The sequence below is a fragment of the Patella vulgata genome, chromosome 6 (assembly GCF_932274485.2).
Source record: "Patella vulgata chromosome 6, xgPatVulg1.2, whole genome shotgun sequence".
Classification (NCBI taxonomy): Eukaryota; Metazoa; Mollusca; class Gastropoda; family Patellidae; genus Patella; species Patella vulgata.
The window spans coordinates 37,760,318-37,784,097 of NC_065884.2; the positions used below are offsets into that span (position 1 = coordinate 37,760,318).

Here is a 23,780-nt window from a genome sequence, read left to right on the forward strand (position 1 = left end):
TTTTTGCTAAAACTCTTTTTTTTTTAAATTGGATCAAAATGGGAGTAAGGCACAGAGTCCGGGGTGGTAATGGGCGTATTGTATCCAAATTTCATGGTTTTCGGACAATCGGCGCTGGTGTCGTGGCGAAATTCCTCTTTTTTCGCCCTTACTGAAGCCGTAAATCGCGGAAAAAGCCGAACGGCAGGAACCATGTGAAGAACAAACGACCTGAACGAATGTAGGTATCGCTTTGAATTTTTCAGGGCACCTAGGTACAAACGTCAAAAGTTCCTCGCCGGAATTTGGTAGTAATGGTACCTTTGGTTCCAGCGCGACGCATGCGCGAAGTTAAAAGAAATTATTGTCGATTTGGGGTATATTTAGGAGTGGTTTGGTAAGTGACGGTGTATCTAAGATGGCGGTCATAACACAATATTATAATAACTTTGAAGAATGAGCAAATTTTCGCAACCGGGTTGATTTGCTCTGCCCAGGCAACGTTCCTGTGCTCCGATTGCCTTCAAATTTGCACAGAATGTACCTTGGGATTCTAGCTATCACATATTAAAAATAGAAGAGTCCGGGGTGGTAATGGGCGTATTGTGTCCAAATTTCATGGTTTTCGGACAATCGGTGCTGGTTTCGCGACGAAAATCCACCTTTTTCCCCTAATAGAAGCCGTAAATTGACTTAGAAAAAAAACCGACCTGGAGCCGTGCCAAGAACAAACGACTTGAACTAATGCAGGTATCACCATGAAATTTTCAGGGTACCTAGGTACCAGAGTGAAAAATTCCTGGCCGGAATTTGGTACTCAAGTCTCATGGTACCTTTGGTTTCAGCGTAGCGCATGCGCGAAGTCAAAACCAGCTAAACTCAAAGCAACCTTGTCGGAACGGAAAATATCAAAGGCGAAATTCGAATTTTTGAAATATTCAAATACCAAACATTCGACCATGAGCCAGGCTATCCTGAAATGTATTAATTTCGGTAATAGGAGACAGATTCTCTAAGTCACGACCAATTGTGTGGGTTTTCAAGCCCATTAATGTGGATTTTTCACTATTTTTCATTTTCAATTCAAAATAGCGTCCATCAGTTGACCTAAATCAAAATTCTACTGGCTACATTTTATGGGCTTTCCTTCAAGGATTTGGAAAATATAATTCCCTTGTCTGTAAGTAAAATATCAAAAAAGCCTTAGCGATATTTCACATTTCAAGATGGTGGCACTTCCGGTTTGGGCTACAAACTCCATTTTTTGTGTACGAATCAATAATTACTTGCCTAGTATCAAAAAAAAAAATTAGGTCATTCTGACCTATATTTCGATGATTTTTTGGAAAATTTTGATCCTTAATTTCATTAAGGGGAGATAATTTAGCAAATTTCTAATCATATTTTTGAAGTCGCATTGGTAAGATCTACTTACATGCTAAATTTCATGAAAATCGTACAACTATTAAAGAAATTGTCAAGTTGGTTTCAACTTCCGGTTCGAAATCACAGCGACAAATTTTCGAATTCGAAAATCTGAATCTGCAGATTTGAAGTAATTGTCTCAAGGTACTCAAAGAAAAAAGATTTAATAAAATAGGTCAAATAGTCACAAAGTTACAGCATTGTAGGTCAAATACATTTGTTCGTAAAATTCGGTGAATTTGGATTCGTAAAACGTTTTGAAAATATATTTAATCAACAGCCACCCATTTTTGGGGGGACAGGCAAAAGTTTCAGAAAGATCCTATGGTTAGATTCTGTGAAATCCGATTTGTGGATAAAACACACAAAAAAAAAAATAATAATAATAACTAGATCTGCATAGCAGATATGAAAGCTTTCATATTAACTGCAAAGGGGGTTATTAGAATCTATTGAAACAATAAGTATAAATGTCATCAGGTATCTAAAAAATTACATTTACCTTATGAACAAAATGGGAAAAATACAAAACAAAAATTGTCGACTTGTGGCTACCATCCAAGGCACATTTAGAAAACCGTATATTATATTTATTGAGTACGCAGGACAGGAATTAGTTGTGCTTCAATGTAAACCGGCCTGTTTCTTGCCTTTAGTTTTAGAGTTAGGTGTGATTTTCAAAAGATTCAATCGGAAATCGCTGAAAATCAATTGGCTTCTTCATCTCATGACCTTAAACACTGTATAAATTTAAGGTCAATCGGATATTGAATTTAGCTTCTAGAGCGTCCACAAGATTTTTTAAAGTGATCAAGGGCAATAACTCTCACGGTAATTATCGGAAATGGCAGTAAATATCAGATATCGCTGAAAATCAATACTGTAGGCATCTTCGTGTCATGACCATAAATTTAGAGTCAATCGGATATTAACTTTGGCCTCTAGAGCGTCCACAAGATATTTTGAAGTGATCAGGGGCCACAACACTGCGCATAAATTTAAAGTCAATCGGATATTAACTTTGGCCTCTAGAGCGTCCACAAGATATTTTGAAGTGATCAGGGGCCACAACTCTGGCAGTAAATATCAGATATCGCTGAAAATCAATCGCCTACTTCGTCTCATGACCTTAACCACTGTGTATAAATTTAAAGTCAATCGGACATTAACTTTGGCCTCTAGAGCATCCACAAGAATTTTTTTAAGTGATGAAGGGCCATAACTCTGACAGTAATTATCGGAAATCGCTGAAATTCAATTTCAATGTGGGCGTATAAAAATTAACCGATGGCATATAATATTTAATGTATGATAAAGACAAAATAGTCGATTTCGGTTTTTGGTGTTGCGCTCATTTTAAAAAAAAATGTCTTTTACGGATAATGTGTATAGTACTAATAGCAATCACATACGGAAGAGGCGATAAGATACCTTTGCATTTGGAATTTCAAAATTAATTAAAACCAAATTTAAATTCCGAAAATAGGTTGTTTATTTTTTGCTGAAACTCCTTTTTTTAATCTGATCAAAATGGGAGTAAGTCACAGAGTGGTAATTGGCATATTGTGTCCAAATTTCATGGTTTTGGGACAATCGGTGCCGGTTTCGTGGCGAAATTCCACTTTTTTCGCCCTTACAGAAGCCGTAAATGGCGGAAAAAAACGAACGGCAGGAACCGTGTCAAGAACAAACGATCTGAACGAATGCAGGTATCGCCTTGAAGTTTTCAGTGCACCTAGGTACCAACGTGAAAAGTTCCTCGCCGGAATTTGGTAGTCAACGTACCTTTGGTTCCAGCGTGGCACATGCGCGAAGCAAAAAGAAATTACGGTCAATTTTGGGATTTTGGCTATATTTCGGAGTGGTTTGGTAGATGACGGTGGATCAGGGAGTCAGATTGATCTAAAATGGCGATCATAACACAACATGATAATCACTTTGAAGTATAGGTAAATTTTCGCGACCGGGTTGTTTTGCTCTACCCAGGCAACGTTCCTGTGCTCCGATTGCCTTCAAATTTGCACAGAATGTACCTTGGGATTCTAGCTATCACATATTAAAAATAGAAGAGTGTTGGATTCCGATGGGATTCTAGCTATCACATATTAAAAATAGAAGAGTGTTGGATTCCGAGAACGTTCAAAATAAATTCAAAACCCACCCCCAACAATCAAAGGTTTTTTGCTTAAAAAATTGCCGTATTTTATCGAATTTTTATTGTTCTTGATATCTGAGGATTTTCTCAATTTAATATGTGATAAATATCATCGCGGCGCAGCCAACCGCTAGAAATTCCAGAGATTTGGACCACCGGAAGGATGCCTCAGCAGTCAAAAAAGGTCAAAATAGGCGATTTCGGTTTCTAGTGTTGATACATCGTTACGGTCATTATAAAAAATTGTCTTTTAAGGATAATGTGTATAGTACCAATACCTATCACATAAGGAAGAGGCGATAAAATCTCTTTGCATTTGCAATTTCAAAATCAATTAAAACCAATATTCAATTCCGAAAATCGGTTTTTTGCTAAAACTCTTTTTTTTTAATCGGATCAAAATGGGAGTAAGGCACAGAGTCCGGGGTGGTAATGGGCGTATTGTGTCCAAATTTCATGGTTTTCGGACAATCGGTGCCGGTGTCACGGCGAAATTCCACTTTTTTCCCCTCATGGAAGCCGTAAATTGACTTGAAGCCAGGGTCCTTGAAGTTGTACAGCTGCACCCGGTGACCGATATTTATTTAACGGGGAATAAGTGATAATTCATATTATAGCAGTAAATAATTAAAATATTTCATAGGGATTATAATAATATGTATATCTTGTCTGGGTACAGGGTTAAAACCAATATTAAATTCCGAAAATCGTTTTTTTGCTAAAACTCTTTTTTTTTTAATGGGATCGAAATGGGGGTAAGGCACAGAGTCAGGGTACCTAGGTACCAACGTGAAAAGTTGCTCGCCGGAATTTAGTACTCATGGTACCTTTGGTTCTAGCGTAGCGCATGCGCGAAGTCAAATCCAGCTAAACTCGAAAACAACCTTGTCGGCACGGAAAACATCAAAGGAGAAATTCGAATTTTTGAAATATTCAAATACCAAACGTTCGACCATGATCCAGGCTATCCTGGAGACATAGTCTCTAGGTCACGACCAATTGTATATGTTTTCAAGCCCATAAATGTGGATTTTTCACTAATTGTCATTTTCAATTCAAAATGGCGTCCATCATTTGCCGGAAATCAAAATTGTGTTATCTACCGTTTTTCGGCTTTCCTTCAAGGATTCGGAAAATATAATTGCCTTGTCTGTAAGTAAAATATCAAAAAAGCCTTATGTAATTTTCACATTTCAAGATGGTGGCATTTCCGGTTTGAGCTACAAACTCAATTTTTTGTGTACGAATCAGTAGTGTCGTAGCTAGTAAAGAAAAAAAAATCAAGGCAATCTGACCTATATTTCGTCGATTTTTTTGAAAACTTTGATCCTTAATTTCATCAAGGGGAGATAATTTAGAAAATTTCTAATGATATTTTTGAAGTCGCATTGATAAGATCTACTTACATTCTAAATTTCATGAAAATCGTGCAACTATTAAAAAAGTTTTCAAATTGATCTCAACTTCCGGTTCAAAATCACAGCGACGAATTTTCGAAATTCGAAATTGCAGATTTTAAGTAAATGTTTCAAGGCACCCCTCAAAAAAAGAATTAGTAAAATAGGTCAAATAGTTACAAAGTTACAGTAATGTAGGTCAAATGAATTTGTTCGTAAAATTCGGTGATTTCGGATTCGAAAAACGATTTGAAAATATATTTAATCAACATTCGCACCCCATTTTTTGGGGGGTAAGTCAAAGTTTCAGATTGATCCTATGGTTAGATTCTGAGAAATCCGATTTGTAGAAATGACACAAAAAAAAAATAATAATAATAGGAACAAGTGGTATCAGATGCCTCAGAGAGAATATTCAAATGCTCCTTGTGATACGTTTGTAACACAATTATAACCTAATGTATTACACGGGAGTGGAGTGGGTCGGTCGGGGGGCTTTTCGATTGGCAGGGGACTATTAAAATGGGTAAGCAGAGATAAGCAATTTGATGAAACTTTGTGTATAGTTTCATTACATTAGTACCTTGACCATATTACCTTGACCAAGTTCGACAATGAGCATTCTCTTAGTCGGGATAAGCAAAGCAACTTGATTGGCCGGGACTTTGAATTGGTTGATGCTTTGGGGTATGATAACTTTGGTTATAATGAAGTACTGGAACATAACAACCCAGCTTTTAATTGAGCTAGAATGTTTAAACTTGGTGTAGATGTTCATCAGGTCTTGACTGAACATTTTGAGCTACAGCTTGGCAATTTCATTGGTCGATGCTTTGGGACAAGATAACCTTGATTTCTATCTGACAGAGAGTGATGAAATTTACAGTATAGTTTGATTGCTCGATACTTTTGAAAAAAATATGAAAGTGCGATTAATTAATGTGTCATCTTTTACTTTGGGGTTTTGGCGGGAGACATCAGCCATACTGTTTGCTTGTTTAATATCCCCTATACAATATACGCTCGACCTCATTACCCGAACTGGGGTAGAAAAGTGGGATCTTTGACAATGAGGCAATGAACTTGTACATTCTTTTGCAGCTGCACAAGAGGGAACATCAACGCCGGATTAACCATGGTGGTGGGGAGGGGGGCTGATACCGACCGTGAAGCCCCGCAAGGGGGTCGGGTCAGGTGGTTCTCCCGCTAAGAAATTTTAATTGGAGGCCGAAAACGTGATTTCATGGCATTTCAGGCACTTGTGTCGGAGCCATTTAGAAATACCTCCCCCAGAAAAATAAAATTCTGCCACAAAATTAGCCACAATCCATGCGGGTGCTGTGAAATTTCTAGAGGAGGGAGCTGGAACCCATGAGCCCGTTAAATTCGCCACTGTAAATGAGCAGAGCTACATCAAACCTAATTTTGAGTCCCTCAGTGATAAATAACTTGATTCAAAATCGTATTATAGCCCCAACGACGATTTGATGAATGGAGACCGTAACGTTACGACAAAGTCTAACACTGTAAGTACCAAATAGTCATACGAGATATGTGCATCTCATCAAATTCAGCTTATACCATACCCACAATAATGTTACGGAGTCAGTGAGTTCAAGTTAGACAATACGCTGACCTTCCACTGACCATGCTTATAATATAAAATCTGTCAATGACAGCTAATTCATTGTTTAGTTTTTTATATGATATATTTAATATCAATAATATATGTATATGCATGCTTTATTTTACTTTACACGACCGCTAAAAATGCCCCAAATCGTAAAAATACGACTTTTTGGATTTCGATCTCCTTTTTTCGGCTACCCCGGACATTTTCAAAAAATGATACAATGATTTCACACAACAGGCCAGCTATTAGCCTCTCGATTGACAAGAGTTTCATCGCCCTCCATTCATTATAACCAATGTCATCGTGCCCTAAAGAATCAACAAATCAGCTTGCTTATCTCTGCTTACCCTAGGCAAAAAATGCTCATCTTTGAACTCAATCATGACATTGACCTAGTGAACGCCTACACCAAGTTTGAACATTCTAGCTTAATTAGAAGGAGAGTTCTTGTGTTCCAAAGTCCCGGCCCTTCAAATTGCTTCTATTTTTCATTTTCAATTCAAAATGGTGACCATCACGTGACCGAAATCAAAATTCTGATCCGATAGATTTTTAGGCATTCCTTCCAGGATTCCGAAAATATGACGCCCGAGTCTGTAAGTAAAATAGCAAAAAAGCCTTTTTGATTTTTCACGTTTAAAGATGGTGGCACTTCCGGTTCGATCGACAAACTCCATATTTTGTGTACGAATCAGTAATTACTTGTCTAGTATCGAATTTTTTTTTTAGGTCATTCTGACCTATATTTCGACGATTTTTTTGAAAACTTTGATCCTTAATTTCACCAAGGGGAGATAATTTAGAAAATTTCCAAGGACATCATTGAAGTCGCATTGGCAAGATCTACTAACATTCTAAATTTCACGAAAATCGCACAACTATTAAAGAAGTTGTCAAATTGGTAATAACTTCCGGTTCGAAATGACAGCGACGAATTTTCGAAATGCCAAAATCCGAAATTGCAGATTTGAAGTAAATGTTTCAAGATACTCAAAGAAAAAAGAATTAGTAAAATAGGTCAAATAGTCACAAAGTTACAGCATTGTAGGTCAAATGCATTCCTTCGTAAAATTCGGTGATTTCGGATTCGTAAAACGTTTTGAAAATATATTTAATCAACAGCCACCACCCATTTTTGGTGGGATAGGTAAAAGTTTCAGAACGATCCTATGGTTAGATTCTGAGAAATCCGATTTGTGGACAAAACACAAAAAAAAAATAACAATAATAATCTTAACAGAAACAATAAGCTTTCATATGTAATATGAAAGCTTAACTAGATCTGCATAGCAGATATCAAAGCTTTCATATAAACTTCAAAAGGGGTTATTAGAATCTGTGAATCAACAACCACTCTGACGGAAGATATTCTCTGGGCTAAAAAATCTTTTTTCTCTCAGCTACGAGAGATACGTAGAATTAAACCGGCCCAGAGCCGACCGTGTTGATACGAAGCCGCTTATTTGACATTGACACATAACTGAAGGTGAATAGGCCTACCCGTCCAGTTAATACAATGGGCAATCTCACATCGGTCCACTAAAGAGAGGCACATGCTAGTCGCCCCCTACTTCCCCAAGACATTTAGTCCAAACCTTGACTCTCATACATATAAACCATTTGGTACTACATGTACATGTATTTCGTACTTATATCATATTAAACCCCTCGGCCGCCATGTTGAATCACACAGTATTTAACGTTCTATATCCTAACATCTTTATGAAATCAACGACAAATCTAAACTTGGGCACTCCAACCATTTTTATTTTTACATCATTCAGTTTTTTTTAAATAAGTAATTCTATCACAAATTATAGTGAAGACTGGACCACACTAAACTAGTTACCCATCAGTTTTTCTTTGTGTTAATGCGTTCTACATTTTCAAAGCAATGATTCTTATAATGTGCGAGCCGCCATGACACCGGCGGATATTATAACTTCGATAGGCGAGAAACTTCAGGTAGCAGTTGGGTTTCATCAAATCATATAATTATGCGGTACGGCTTCACCTTTATTTCAATGGGAATTGGTTTATTATATGTGCAGTGCAGTTTTAGGTCAGTTTATGTGTAAATTAAGGGAGCTATACATAGGCCAGTAACCTTTTTGTAGTCATTTGACTAAAAAAAACTTGCGGAAAGGAACTCCGTAGGACAAGCCACTACTGTGGCAGGAGTAAGGCGGAAGACATCAGTAGTGGAACCATTTCTAAGTTAATCCCGAAGTGCGTTGCTATTGTAAGAATATATAAAATCGGGTTTCCGTTCCGCTTTTTTTTTGCTGTAGTTTGAGTAATGAGTTAGAACGTATATTTTGTAGTCAAAAAATCATTGCAAATAGAAGACCTCATCCCCACCACCACCAACCTGTAATACACTAGCTAGCTTGTGTATTTCCATATTCCATTTCCGAGAGATAGATAGAGAACACGCGAAATATAAAGTGATTTTTCTTACAATCAGGGACCATAATTCATGAAGTTACGATTCGATATGCGCAAATATCGAAAGGAACCATATCTTTGGGTTATAAACATGCATGTCAAGTTTCATCAAAATCTTTCACTGTGAAAAACCGGGGCTAAGTCATCTGAAATCAAACAAATTTTACAATGTAGGTAGTGAAAACAAAATGTTATGTTAAGCGTTGTTCGAGGGTGGGGTGGGTGCATAAAATTCCAAATGCAAAGGGTTATTTTTCGTGCACGCCAATATGCACACAGGATTTCGATTTTTCGTCCTACCTAAAAAACTGCACGCAAAGTTAGTTGTCGGGCCTTCGGTCAAGAACCACAGACAAAGGGAGAGAACGGGGACCTCTGTTTTGCATACCATCCAAGCGACTAGGCACTAATCCTTGTACCATGGACGAGGGGACGGGCGTTTTTCGTCCCATCGAAACGACTAGACACAGATCCTTGCTAGGCCTTCCATACTTCACCACTGCCAACGGGGAACCACTTTCACCTCGGGTTTTCGTACCATCCAAACGACTAGACACTAATCCTTGCAAGGCCTTCCGTTCTGCAGCAAATGAGCCACGCTGGCCTCGTTTTGTCGTAACATACAAACGACTAGACAATGTTTCATAAATTAGTCATGTTCGCGTGGGTGGGTTGGCAGCAGAATTGATATGTACATGATAGTGACACGAGGAGGGGGGGGGGGGGGCGGGGTGTACACAAATCACACAAATCAGAGCTTTGTAATACACGCATATACTTGATATACTAAATACACAAATGGCTGAATTTCGAGACATTTCTGGCACTCTTTTATCACATAATGAGAACACTGCATTAATTTCTATATATCAATAAAATATGCCTCAGACCCATTGTTTATTTTTAAATTTGAATTAGACTCGTAACAAAATATATTTTCTGGCAACAAATAGCATATAAATAAAACTAGATTTACTTTCTGATTATTTTTTTAAAATGAAATCATTCCAGGGCTTTTATTGACATTTCAGAAAATGTAGAGTTGGTCCCATGCACTTGAGGCCCAAGGTCCTTGAAGTTGTACAGCTGCACCCAGTGACCGATATTTATTTAACGGGGAATAAGTGATAATTCATATTATAACAGTAAATAATTAAAATATCCCATAGGGATTATAATAATATGTATATCATGTAGGTGTGCATGTAGGTTAAAATTGTGACCTCTGTAAATAGGCCCGTTCCTTGCATTTAGTTTTAGAGTTAGGAGTGCTAAAATTGAGAGAGCGAAATGGGGTTGATCGACCACTCGACACAAACTAGGTCATTTCGGGACTAACGTATGGTTCAATTTTATTTCAATAATTCGCTTGCGCGTAGGGGTCTAGCAGTGGGGGGAAACCGGGTGATCCTGAAAAAATACACAGGTTGGACGGGCGACCTACTCCTTGTCACGTACGGAAAGATACCCCAGCAGTCAAAATAGGTCAAAATAGGCGATTTCGGTTTCTAGTGTCGATGCATCGTTACGGTCAGTTTAAAAAATTGTCTTTTAAGGATAATGTGTATAGTACCAATACCTATCACATACGGAAGAGGCGATAAAATCTCTTTGCATTTCCAATTTCAAAATTAATTAAAACCAATATTAAATTCCGAAAATCGTTTTTTTGCTAAAACTCTTTTCTTTTTAATGTGATCAAAATGGGGGTAAAGCACAGAGTCAGGGGTGGTAATGGGCGTATTGTGTCCTAATTTCATGGTTTTCGGACAATCGATGCCGGTGTCACGGCGAAATTCCACTTTTTTCCCCTCATGGAAGCCGTAAATTGACGCAAGGAGTAGGGTCGCCTGTCCAACCTTGTGGGTTTTCTCCGGGTCCTCCGGTTTCCTCCCACTGCTAAAGACCCCTACGCGCAAGCGAATTATTGAAATAAAATTAAACCATATGTTGGTCCCGAAATGACCTAGTTTGTGTCGAGTGGACGTTAAACCCCATTTCTCTCTCTCTCTCCGTAAATTGACTTGAGGCCAGTGTCCTTTAAGTTGTACAGCGGCACCAGGTGACCGATATTTATTTAACGGGGAATAAGTGATAATTCATATTATAGCAGTAAATAATTAAAATATTTCATAGGGATTATAATAATATATCATGTCTGGGTATTACAGGGTTAAAACCAATATTAAATTCCGAAAATCGTTTTTTTGCTAAAACTCTTTTTTTTTAATGGGATCAAAATGGGGGTAAAGCACAGAGTCCGGGGTGGTAATGGGCGTATTGTGTCCAAATTTCATGGTTTTCGGACAATCGGTGCCGGTGTCACGGCGAAATTCCACTTTTTTCCCCTCATGGAAGCCGTAAATTGACTTAGAAAAAAAAAACGACGAAAGGCAGGTGACAAGAACAAACGACTTGAACGAATGCAGGTATCACCTTGAAATTTTCAGGGTGCCTAGGTACCAACGTGAAAAGTTGCTCGCCGGAATTTAGTACTCATGGTACCGTTGGTTCCTGTGTAGCGCATGCGCGAAATCAAAACCAGCTAAACTCGAAAACAACCTTGTCGGCACGGAAAACATCAAAGGAGAAATTCGAATTTTTGAAATATTCAAATACCAAACATTCGACCATGATCCAGGCTATCCTCAAATGTATTAATTTCGGTAATAGGAGACAGATTCTCTAAGCCACGACCAATTGTGTATGTTTTCAAGCCCATAAATGTGGATTTTTCACTAATTTTCATTTTCATTTCAAAATGGCGTCCATCAGTTGACCTAAATCAAAATTCTAAACCGATAGATTTTTAGGCTTTCCTTCAAGCATTCAGAAAATGTAACTCTTATGTCTTTAAGTAAAACATTGCAAAAGCCGTATGGACTTTTCACATTTTGAGATGGTTGCACTTCCGGTTTGCTCGACAAACTCCATATTTTGTGTACTCATCAGTACTGTCTTAGCTAGTACAGAAAAAAAATTTCAAGGCAATCTGACCTATATTTCGTCGATTTTTTTGAAAACTTTGATCCTTAATTTCACCAAGGGGAGATAATTTAGAAAAATTCCAAGGACATCATTGAAGTCGCATTGGCAAGATCTACTAACATTCTAAATTTCACGAAAATCGCACAACTATTAAAGAAGTTGTCAAATTGGTAATAACTTCCGGTTCGAAATGACAGCGACGAATTTTCGAAATGCCAAAATCCGAAATTGCAGATTTGAAGTAAATGTTTCAAGATACTCAAAGAAAAAAGAATTAGTAAAATAGGTCAAATAGTCACAGAGTTACAGCATTGTAGGTCAAATGCATTCCTTCGTAAAATTCGGTGATTTCGGATTCGTAAAACGTTTTGAAAATATATTTAATCAACAGCCACCACCCATTTTTGGGGGGATAGGTAAAAGTTTCAGAACGATCCTATGGTTAGATTCTGAGAAATCCGATTTGTGGACAAAACACAAAAAAAAAATAACAATAATAATCTTAACAGAAACAATAAGCTTTCATATGTAATATGAAAGCTTAATAATCTTAACAGAAACAATAAGCTTTCATATGAAATATGAAAGCTTAATAATCTTAACAGAAACAATAAGCTTTCATATGTAATACATATGAAAGCTTAATAACTAGATCTGCATAGCAATTATCAAAGCTTTCATATAAACTGCAAAAGGGGTTATTAGAAACTATGAATCAATAACCACTTTGACGGAAGATATTCTCTCGGCTAAAAAATATTTTTTCTCTCAGCTACGAGAGATACGTAGAATTAAACCGGCCCAGAGCCGATCGTGTTGATAAGAAGCCGCTTATTTGACATTGACACATAACCGAAGGTGAATAGGCCTACCCGTCTAGTTAATACAATGGACAATCAATCTCACATCGGTCCACTAAACAGAGGCACATACCAAATCGCCTCCTACTTCCCCAAGACATTATAGTCCAAACCTTGACTCTCATACATATAAACCATTTGGTACTACATTAAACCCCTCGGCCGCCATGTTGAATCACACAGTATTTAACGTTCTATATCCTAACATCTTTATGAAATCAACGACAAATCTAAACTTGGGCACTCCAACCATTTTTATTTTTATATCATTCAGTTTTTTTTAAATAAGTAATTCTATCAGAAATTATAGTGAAGACTGGACCACTAAACTAGTTATCGATCAGTTTTTCTTTGTGTTAATGTGTTCTACATTTTCAAAGCGATGTTTCTTATAATGTGCGAGCCGCCATGACACCGGCGGACATTATAACTTCGATAGGCGAGAAACTTCAGGTAGCAGTTGGGTTTCATCAAATCATATAATTATGCGGTACGGCTTCACCTTTATTTCAATGGGAATTGGTTTATTATATGTTAAGCTATGTGCAGTACAGTTTTAGGTCAGTTTATGTGTAAATTATGGGAGCTATACATAGGCCAGTAACCTTTTTGTAGTCATTTGACTAAAAAAAACTTGCACAAAGGAACTCCGTGCGAAATTCCACTTTTTTCTTCTCATGGAAGCCGTAATTTGACTTGAGGCCAGGGTCCTTGAAGTTGTACAGCTGCACCCGGTGACCGATATATATTTAACGGGGAATAAGTGATAATTCATATTATAGCAGTAAATAATTAAAATATTTCATAGGGATCATAATAATATGTATATCATTTCTAGGTATTACAGGGTTAAAACCAATATTAAATTCCGAAAATCGTTTTTTTGCTAAAACTCTTTTTTTTTTTAATGGGATCAAAATGGGGGTAAAGCACAGAGTCCGGGGTGGTAATGGACGTATTGTGTCCAAATTTCATGGTTTTCGGACAATCGGTGCTGGTGTCACGGCGAAATTCCACTTTTTTCCCCTCATGGAAGCCGTAAATTGACTTAGAAAATGAAATGAAATGAAATGGAGTTTAACGTCCTACTGTTCTGCTCCTAACCTGGGCTAATGAAGACGGGCATACGCCATACAGTGTGCTTTGAGGGAAATTTTGCCCGGACAGCGGCACTACGGCCTACTCTTATATCGAATTCCAACTGCCAAGGGATCTTTTACGTGCACGCCAATGTGTACACGGGACCTCGGTTTTTCGTCCCATCCGAACGACTAGACAGCTTTCCTTGTCAGCCCCTCCGTCCTGCATCACTGACAAGGGAGAACCACGCCGGAAAATCTGGATGAACTTTCTCGGCCAATGCAGGGATCGAACACCCGACCTCCAGGCTAGCGAGCTAGCGTCTTACCCACTTAGCCACGTGATCCCCAAATTGACTTAGAAAAAAAACGACAAAAGGCAGGTGACAAGAACAAACGACTTGAACGAATGCAGGTATCACCTTGAAATTTTCTGGGTACCTAGGTACCAACGTGAAAAGTTGCTCGCCGGAATTTAGTACTCATGGTACCGTTGGTTCCTGTGTAGCGCATGCGCGAAATCAAAACCAGCTAAACTCAAAAACAACCTTGTCGGCACGGAAAACATCAAAGGCGAAATTCAAATTTTTGAAATATTCAAATACCAAACATTCGACCATGATCCAGGCTATCCTGAAATGTATTAATTTCGGTAATAGGGGACAGATTCTCTAAACCACGACCAATTGTGTATGTTTTCAAGCCCGTTAATGTGGATTTTTCACTGTTTTTCATTTTCAATTCAAAATGGCGTCCATCAGTTGACCTAAATCAAAATTCTGCGTCGAACATTGTTTAGAGATTCCTTCAAGGATTCGGAAAATATAATTACCTTGTCTGTAAGTAAAATATCAAAAAAGCCTTAGGGATTTTTCACATTTCAAGATGGAGGTACTTCCGGTTTGGGCTACAAACTCCATTTTTTGTGGCCTCAAGTCAATTTACGGCTTCCATGAGGAAGGCTTTAGCCTCTAGAGCGTCCACAAGATTTCTCAAAGTGATCAAGGGCCATAACCCTGGCAGTAATTATCGGAAAACGCTGTGGACGCTGAAACGCCGGACGGGGCGACGACAATATATGACCACATTTCAATGTGGGCGTATAAAAACTAAAACAAGGACCATAACACTGGAAGTAATCTACAGAAATTGTTGAAATTCAACAGGCTTTTTGGTTTTACTAATTCAAATAATGCATATAAATTTCATACAGATCAGATGATAACTTTTGTCGTTCGAATAATCACAAGGTTCAACAAAGTAAAACAAGGGCCATAACTCTAGAAGTAATTGACGGAAATTGCTGAAATTCATTTCATACATATCAGATAATAACTTTTGTCGTCAGAGCATTCACAAGGTACAACAAAGTGAAACAAGGGCCATAACTCACGGCGTAATTAACGGAAATCAATTGCTGAAATTCAATAGGCTTCTTCATTTCACTAATTTAAATAATGCATATAAATTTCACAAAGATCGAATGATAACTTTGGACGTTAGAGCGTTCACAACATTCAACAAAGTGAAACAAGGACCATAACTAGGTGGAAAAGGTGATTTTGAGATTATGATTATACATATGTTTTTATTAGCTTTTCATGTAGATCTCATCATTCTTCTCACAAAACTTTTTACAGATTCAAAATCGGATGAAAAATATTTTTTTTATTGAGGTTCAAAGTTGCGATTTTTGACTTTTCGCGGAAGAAAGGTTTTTCAACACTTTGAAAAAGTCATTTTTGGTGTTATTTGTGATGCCATATTTCATTTCATATCAAAACTATCAACAATGTAGATGTAAATTCATGAAATACAACTTCAAGGCTAATTATGTTTCAATTTTCACATTTTTGTAATAATTACACCGAATTCCACAGGAACTGGAAAATACCTAAGTTTTCTCAAAAATTCCATTTTCTCAGAGCGATTTTGGTCAATTTTTTCATCAAAAATGGTCTTGTGCATGTTATATCTGAAATATTGAACCTGGTTGTTATGCATTTTAAAATCCGTATCTATCAAGTAAGATTAACAGAAAAAAAAATAGTAAAAATATCTATATGCCTTCTCTCACGGGCTGGATATGTGTTCAATTTTGAACAATTGTCCGCGGCACACATTTGCCTATTTTTGGGGCGTTTTGGTGACCTTAGTAAAATAAGAAGGAATGGAGATAGGGAAGTGAAATTATGGGAATATGTCAAAAAGTTTGTGAATTTTTAAAATTACATATTTCCAATCTGCCATATATTATCGATTTTGGTTGTCATAGCAATTTTTGACCATTTTCAACGCTATTTACCATAACCCAAAAGGTGATCACCACTTTTAAAAATAAGCATTTTAAAATATTTGAAACCCATGTAATATCAAATGATATGGATTGTATAAGTTTGAGCAAAATATTAAGGAGTTTGAGTGGTTACCATAGCAACCACATTTATTTTTTTTCCGAAAACCATTATTTTCCAATAATCATGACATCAATATTGATAACTGTATTATTTTAAAAACAGAAGCTATTGGATAAGATTTTAAAAAATAAATAAAATCAGAATATTTATATGTCTTCTCCCAAGAGCTGGAAAGGAGTTCCCTTTTTAACTTGAAGAACATTCTGCAGCAGCTAATTGTCTATTTTGGACATTATTAAGACATAATTATAAATAAAATATGAAGGAATTAAGATCTTGAAGAGAAATTTTGTTTACATGTATTTATGTTTGTGAATTTTTAAAATTACTTATCTTTACTCTTGTATGTTACTTAATATTTGGTTGTTATAGCAATCAAAACGAAAACAGACACCCCAAAAAAGGCAATGTTATTCCATTTTCAATGGTGTTTACCCTGACAAACCAATTGATCACCACATTTTACGTATAGTAGCAGAAAGCATTTTAGCATATATTTATAGCCCATGGCATGTAATATAAAATATTAAGAATTGTATAATTTTCGTGAATTATTAAGGATTTTGGATGGTTGTCATAGCAACCACATAATTTTAAAAAACGGACAACTGTTGTTTCATTATCATTGTTCTCATCATTCGTTTCTTACACTATTGTTAGAATTCTGCTTTTACATATTATTTTCTACTCAGAAGATAACATTGACCAATAAAAAATTATTCTCTAAAGACTAAAAAGTAAAAGTAGGTTACTCAGTTACTGATAGGCTATGGTAGGCCTAATCATGTTTACATTATAAAGGCCTAGGCCTAAAAGCTACAATTTAACTCAAAGAATTGTTGTTTTTACTTCACTTTTGAATATTTCTATTATTCCTTCAAATCGGTATGTAGCCTATTGAGCAACTTCCTTTTTTGTATATTTTAATCAATGTATTGTAGATCTAAATAAATATCAAATCAAGGCCTAAAGGCCTTACGTTTGTCGGTTCTTTTAACTTGTTTAACTGGCCAACAAATAATATGTGATACTCGAGGTATTAAATACAGTTTCCTAAAAAAACAAAGAATTAAAATTATAATAATTAGTATAATGCTAAATTATTTAATAAAACATTTTGGGAAAATTGGGTATCCGTATCGATACTGAGTGATAGTAATTATTAGTAATATTGTCGACATGACTGACCTAATTGAAATTCATAATCTATGTCGGTTCCATCATCTCAAACGAAATGTTGTAAATCGCCAACGGCAAATCCAGAAATTGAGCCATTTTTCAAACTATTTCAGCTAGCGTTAATTCTTTTGTTATTCCAACTTTATTTGGGTAAAGTTCCCTTTTTAAGTGGGTAGAAATCGATGTACTAATTATCAGTAGTACTATACTATCTTCCTCACGACTGCGGTCGGCAACGAGACCCGTGTGGATATTTTCTGGTTTCATTTCCATTCGTGTGCACAGAAATGGTTTAAAATAGGGCTTGAATAATTCAGTGAACAGCAAATTTATGATTTCAGTGCATTGAAACATTCGTCAATGTTACGGAATTTTTCAATTCTTGAAAAATGTTTGGTGTTAAAAGTAGAGACGTGTGTTCGCTGGGATGAAATTTCCCTTCGATTTTTTTATGTCCTGTCACATGGTTATAAAAGCGCGCGAAGATGAGTCACGTGATGTAAACACAGTCGGCCCTGCGAAAGGTGTGAATAAAATGGAATTACTATCGTTATTTATTTTCAGGCAAGTCATTTATTCATATAACATAACGATTTCTTCATAAATAAAGATCGAGTTGCATTTCGAGCTAAATTTACGGCGAATATGAGTCACAGGAACTTGGAATGGATTTTTCTTCTCGTGTAGAAATGACGTCATAACAAGGCAAAACTATGCGATTTATTTTTGACAAAATTGCCCATTGTATACAATTTTCAAATGCTCGGCGGCGATTCTTTAAATGCTCCGATTTCATTGATTTTAATAGCATTGAAACGACAATAAAACGAACTTTCGATCGGTCGGGGGTGCTATATTGGCAAATCGCCTCACAAAAAGATTACGTGAATTGAAGCGTTCAACTTACAAAAAAGGCATGGTATTTCGAAATGCCGACAAAGCACCCCCGACCGATCGAAAGATCTTTCAATTACCTTTCTAATGATATTAAAATGCAAAAATAATATTAAAAATAGGAACCGCCGCCGAGCACTTGAAGTGGGGTACCCTCATTTCAAAACGTGACAAAAAAATTCAACGTAACGTCAAAACACGGGAAATTGACGTTTTTCAACTTACGTTTATGAAATTAACAAAATGAACACATATATAAAAATTATACCAAGCAAAAGAACAGGATATCGGCTTCCAAAATATTTAAAAATTATTACAAAATATTAAATAGCCACCGTATGACGTTAAGTTGAAAAAGGGTTACAAATCAGGAAAAAATGACTTTCTTCCAACGCGGGCAATGGAGCTGTGACACCTACCATAACTCTAGATGTAATTAACAGAAATTGATGAAATTCAATAGGATTCTTTGTTTTACTAATTTAAATGATGCATATAAATTTCATACAGATCGGTTGATAACTTTTGTCGTTGGAGCGTTCACAAGGTGCAACAAAGTGAAACAAGGGCCATAACTCCAGAAGAAATTAATGGAAGTTATTGAAATTAAATAGGCTTCTTCATCTCACTAATGCAAACAATATATATCAATTTCAAAACAATCAGATGATAGATAAATGTAGTCTGTAGAGTGTTCACAAGAAATTGTGAACGACGACGGACCGATAGACGGATGTTAACTTTTGGCATTAGAGCGTTCACAAGGTTCAACAAAGTGAAACAAAGGCCATAACTCTAGAAGAAATTAACAGAAGTTAATCAAATTAAATAGGTTTCTTCATCTCACTAATGTAAACAACATATATCAATTTTAAAACAATTAAATGACAACTTTTGGCGTTAAAGCGTTCACAAGAAATTGTGGACGGATGGCGGCGATGGCAATATACCTCCACATTTCCATACAGATTGTATAGTAACTTTTTATGTTCACAAGAAATTGTGAACAACAAAATATAACATTTCCATGTGAGCGTATATTTTTTTTTTTTTACCTGACATTAAATGCCTTCAGTTCCTTGTTCTCTCTATCAAGGGGAATAACTTTGAAGAGACCATCATATAAATGTAAACCAATCACTCGACACAGTGGATCTATTATACCAATAATGCCCGTCTCGGATGGTCGACCAATCCTATCCTGTAATAAATTTAATTTCATAACAATATGGATACAGTACGAATTGCCCCATGCTAACGTTTAGGATACAAAACATTTAATATCATGGATTAAGCTGTTCAAGTTATCAAACCCTGGTAGTAATTATCGGAAATTGTTGAAAATCATGATCTCAAACACTGTGTATAAATTTCAAGTCAATCTGATATTAACTTTAGCCTCTACAGCATCCAAAAGATTTTTCAAGATAGGTTGCCAGGCAACAAAACATACGCCCACAGCAGCTAAATCATCCGAGCAGTCGTCAAGGGTTGTCGCATATTTATTCCTTTGTAGGTAATTGGGGGCCTTTACAAGACAGTTCCATACAGATTAGATTATAAATTTTGTCGTTTGATGGTTTACAAGGTTCTACAAACTAAAACAACTCTGGAAGTAATCTACAGAAATTTGACAGGCTTTTTCGTTTTACTAATTTAAATAATGCATATAAATTTCATACAGATCACAAGATCATTTTTGTCATTCAAACGTTCACAATCGCCATAACTCTAGAAATTATTGACGGAAATTGCTGAAATTCAATAGACCTGTTTCACAAATATAAATGATGCATATAAATTTCATACATATTGGATGATAACTATCATCAATCGAGCATTAACCAGGATTAACAAAGTGAAACAAGGGCAATAACTCTAGAATTATTGTAAATTGCTGAAATTCAATAGGCTTTTTCGTTTCACTAATTTAAATCATGCATATAAATTTCACAAAGATCGGGTGGGTGATAACTTTTTGCGTTAGAGCATTCACAAGGATCAGTAAAGTGAAACAAGGGCCATAACTCTAGAGTAATAAACGGAAATTGCTGAAATTCAATAGGCTTCTCCGTTTCACTAATCTAAATAATGCATGTAAATTTTAGAAAGATCGGATGATAACTTTTGGAGTTAGAGCCTTCACAAGGTTCAATAAAGTGAAACAAGGGCCATAACTGTAAACGTAATAAACGGAAATTGCTGAATTTCATTAGGATTCTTCGTCTCACTAATTTAAATAATGCATACAATTTTCAGAAAGATCGAATGATAACTTTTGAAGTTAGAGCCTTCACAAGGATCAATAAAGTGAAACAAGGGCCATAACTCTAGACGTAATAAACGGAAATTGCTGAAATTCAATAGGCTTCTTCGTTTCAGTAACCTACATAATGCATATAAATTTCAGAAAGATCGGATGATAACTTTTGACGTTAGAGCGTTCACAAGGATCAATAAAGTGAAACAAGGGCCATAACTCTAGACGTAATAAACGGGAATTGCTGAAATTCGTTTCAGCAATTTAAATAATGCATATAAATTTCATAAAGATCGGATGATAACTTTTGACGTGAGAGCGTTCACAAGGATCAATAAAGTGAAACAAGGGCCATAACTCGATACGTAATAAACGGAAATTGCCGAAATTCAATAGGCTTCTTCGTTTCACTAATCTAAATAATGCATATCAATTTCAGAAAGATCGGATGATAACTTTTGCCGTTAGAGCGTTCACAAGGTTCAATAAAGTGAAACAAGGGCCATAACTCTAAGACGTAATAAACGGAAATTGCTGAAATTCACTAGGATTCTTCGTTTCACTAATTTAAATAATGCATGTAAATTTCAGAAAGATTGGATGATAACTTTTGGAGTTAGAGGGTTCAAAAGGTTCAATTAAGTGAAACAAGGGCCATAACTCTAGACGTAAGAAACAGAAATTGTTGAAATTCAATAGGCTTCTTCGTTTCACTAACTTAAATATTGCATATAAATTTCACAAAGATCGTATGTTAACTTTTGGCATTAGAGCGTTCACATGGTTCAACAAAGTGAAACAAGGCCATAACTCTAGACGTAATAAACGGAAATTATTGAAATTAAATAGGCTTCTTCATCTCACTAATGTAAACAACATATATCAATTTTAAAACAATTGGATGATAACTTTTGCCGTTAGAGCATTCACAAGAAATTGTGGACGATGGACGGACGGACAGACAGACAGACGGGGCGACGGCAATATACGTCCACATTTCAATGTGGGCGTATAAAAAATCATCAAGGGCCACAACTCTGGCAGTAGTTATTGGAAATCATTGAAAATCAATAGACTTCTTTGTCTCATGACCTTAAACACTGTCTACAAATTTCAAGTCAATCGGATATTAAATTTAGCCTCTAGAGCATCCACAAGATTTTTCAGTTAATTTTAACATTATTTGTGATGCCGAAACATATCAATTTAATTTATCTTGTTCCATGCAGGGCTCAGACTGTCGGTCGCCAAAGTCACAATTTGCGATAAAAATATGAAAGTGGCGATTAAAATTTGATTTTTGCGATAATGTTTTGTAATACTGGCGATTCTTTTTGAGAACTGGCGGAAAAATCTTAAAATTCTAATGGTATTTATCCTGGATTAATCATTATTGAGTGTCAATCAAGTGCCAATAATCCGGATCGCGTCAGTGAGTAATACTAATCAGTTGTCTTCTGAATTAATGATTAGTTGATTGATAATTGCCAATGATATATATTTAAACCATATCTCAAGTCATTATTTACTCTTAACGATTAATCCAAGCGGTGATTATTTGATGTTTTGTTTCGTTTTAAAAAAAAAAGATAATACATGTAATCAAGATAGGTTGCCGGGCAACAAAACATACGCCCACAGCAGCTAAACCGTCCGAGCGGTCGACAAGGGTTGTCGCATATTTATTCTTTTGTAGGTAATTAGGGGGATTTATTGGACAATTTCATACAGATGACATTATAATTTTCGTCGTTTGAGGGTTCACAAGGTTCTACAAAGTAAAACAAGGGCCATAACTCTAGAAGTAATTGACAGAAATTGCTGACTTTCAATAGGATTCTTTATTTCACTAATTTAAATGATGCATATGAATTTAATACAGATTAGGTGATAACTTTTTCAGCGTTCACAAGATTCAACAAAGTGAAACAAGGGCCATAACTCTAGCTGTAATTAACTGAAATTTGCTGAAACTCAATAGGCTTGTTCGTTTTACTAATTTAAAAAATATACTGAGCGCCATGGAAAACGCATCACCTTTTTTTCCCAAATATTTTATTACTAGGTGGTTTTGTATGTATAACATTATGCAATACTATGAACTATTGTTTCACACAATGCTCCCAAATGCAAAAAAACTCTGCCCGTGTGCAAAAAAAAAAATTGCACGAGATGTACATGAAAAACCCAATATTCACGTGCAGCATTGTGTGTGAGCCCTCTAAAAAAAAAAAGCATGTTTTCAACTTAATGTGCAGTACATGAACTGTGAAACGTCAATCTGTCGTAATTTGTTGTTGGACGTGTGAAGGAATCGAGCTAGTGATGCCGAGACTTACTGAAAATCAACGGAATGAAGCCATGGGAATGTCCAGGGCTGGCATGTCTACACGTGCTATTGCCAGACACTTCAATTGTCATCAGTCCACTATTGTAAGAAGTGCTGATATCAAGTAAAATTTTACGCATCGATGCATCGGACGCAAACAACGATTCTCGTATCGATGCATTGGGAATTTTTTTGCCGCCATTTTGTTAAGCAAAAATTACAGAAATAACATTAGTATTTCTGATAGAAACATGAATTTACCTAACATTATCATTAGGCCAACTATAGAAATGTCGATTTATTTGAATAAATTTATTTCCACAATATTCTTCTGTTATTTATTATGTCATTAATATCATCCGATTCACTTCAATTGACACTCGTTAGCCATTGTTCAAATTTGTTGTGAAGGCGTGAGGGGTGAGGTTATTACAAGAGACAGCGTTTGCATTATTTATACGGATCGTATCAAAGCCTGTTAGGGGTTTATGAATTCTCTATTGCTCGTGGCAGAAAATAAGACTGAATCGTTTTAAAACTAGCGTTAAGAACCGGCCACGAAATATTATCCTTCTGACAGTTCGTTTGGTCATTTAAATGAACCGTGAAATTGACCTTGGGGTTAAAGGACATGATAGCCAGGGGACGTAACCAGCAAACGCAGTCTTTGTAGTCACTGGAAAATGGAGACAAACATAACGGAAGCGTAGGGTAAACGGGTCAAGCCTAATAATTTG

The 23,780-nt window shown here is 36.2% G+C and overlaps 1 protein-coding gene across 1 annotated transcript in view; it reads right to left on the minus strand.

Moving 5' to 3' along the window:
* The window catches only part of LOC126825379 (DNA damage-binding protein 1), a 149,205-nt gene that overhangs the window by 75,968 nt on the left and 49,457 nt on the right, over positions 1 to 23,780 (minus strand). Inside the window, exon 4 of the mRNA XM_056101944.1 lies at positions 19,510 to 19,655. Coding sequence (XP_055957919.1) covers positions 19,510 to 19,655 — 146 coding nt within the window. The remainder of the gene's footprint in view (positions 1 to 19,509; positions 19,656 to 23,780) is intronic.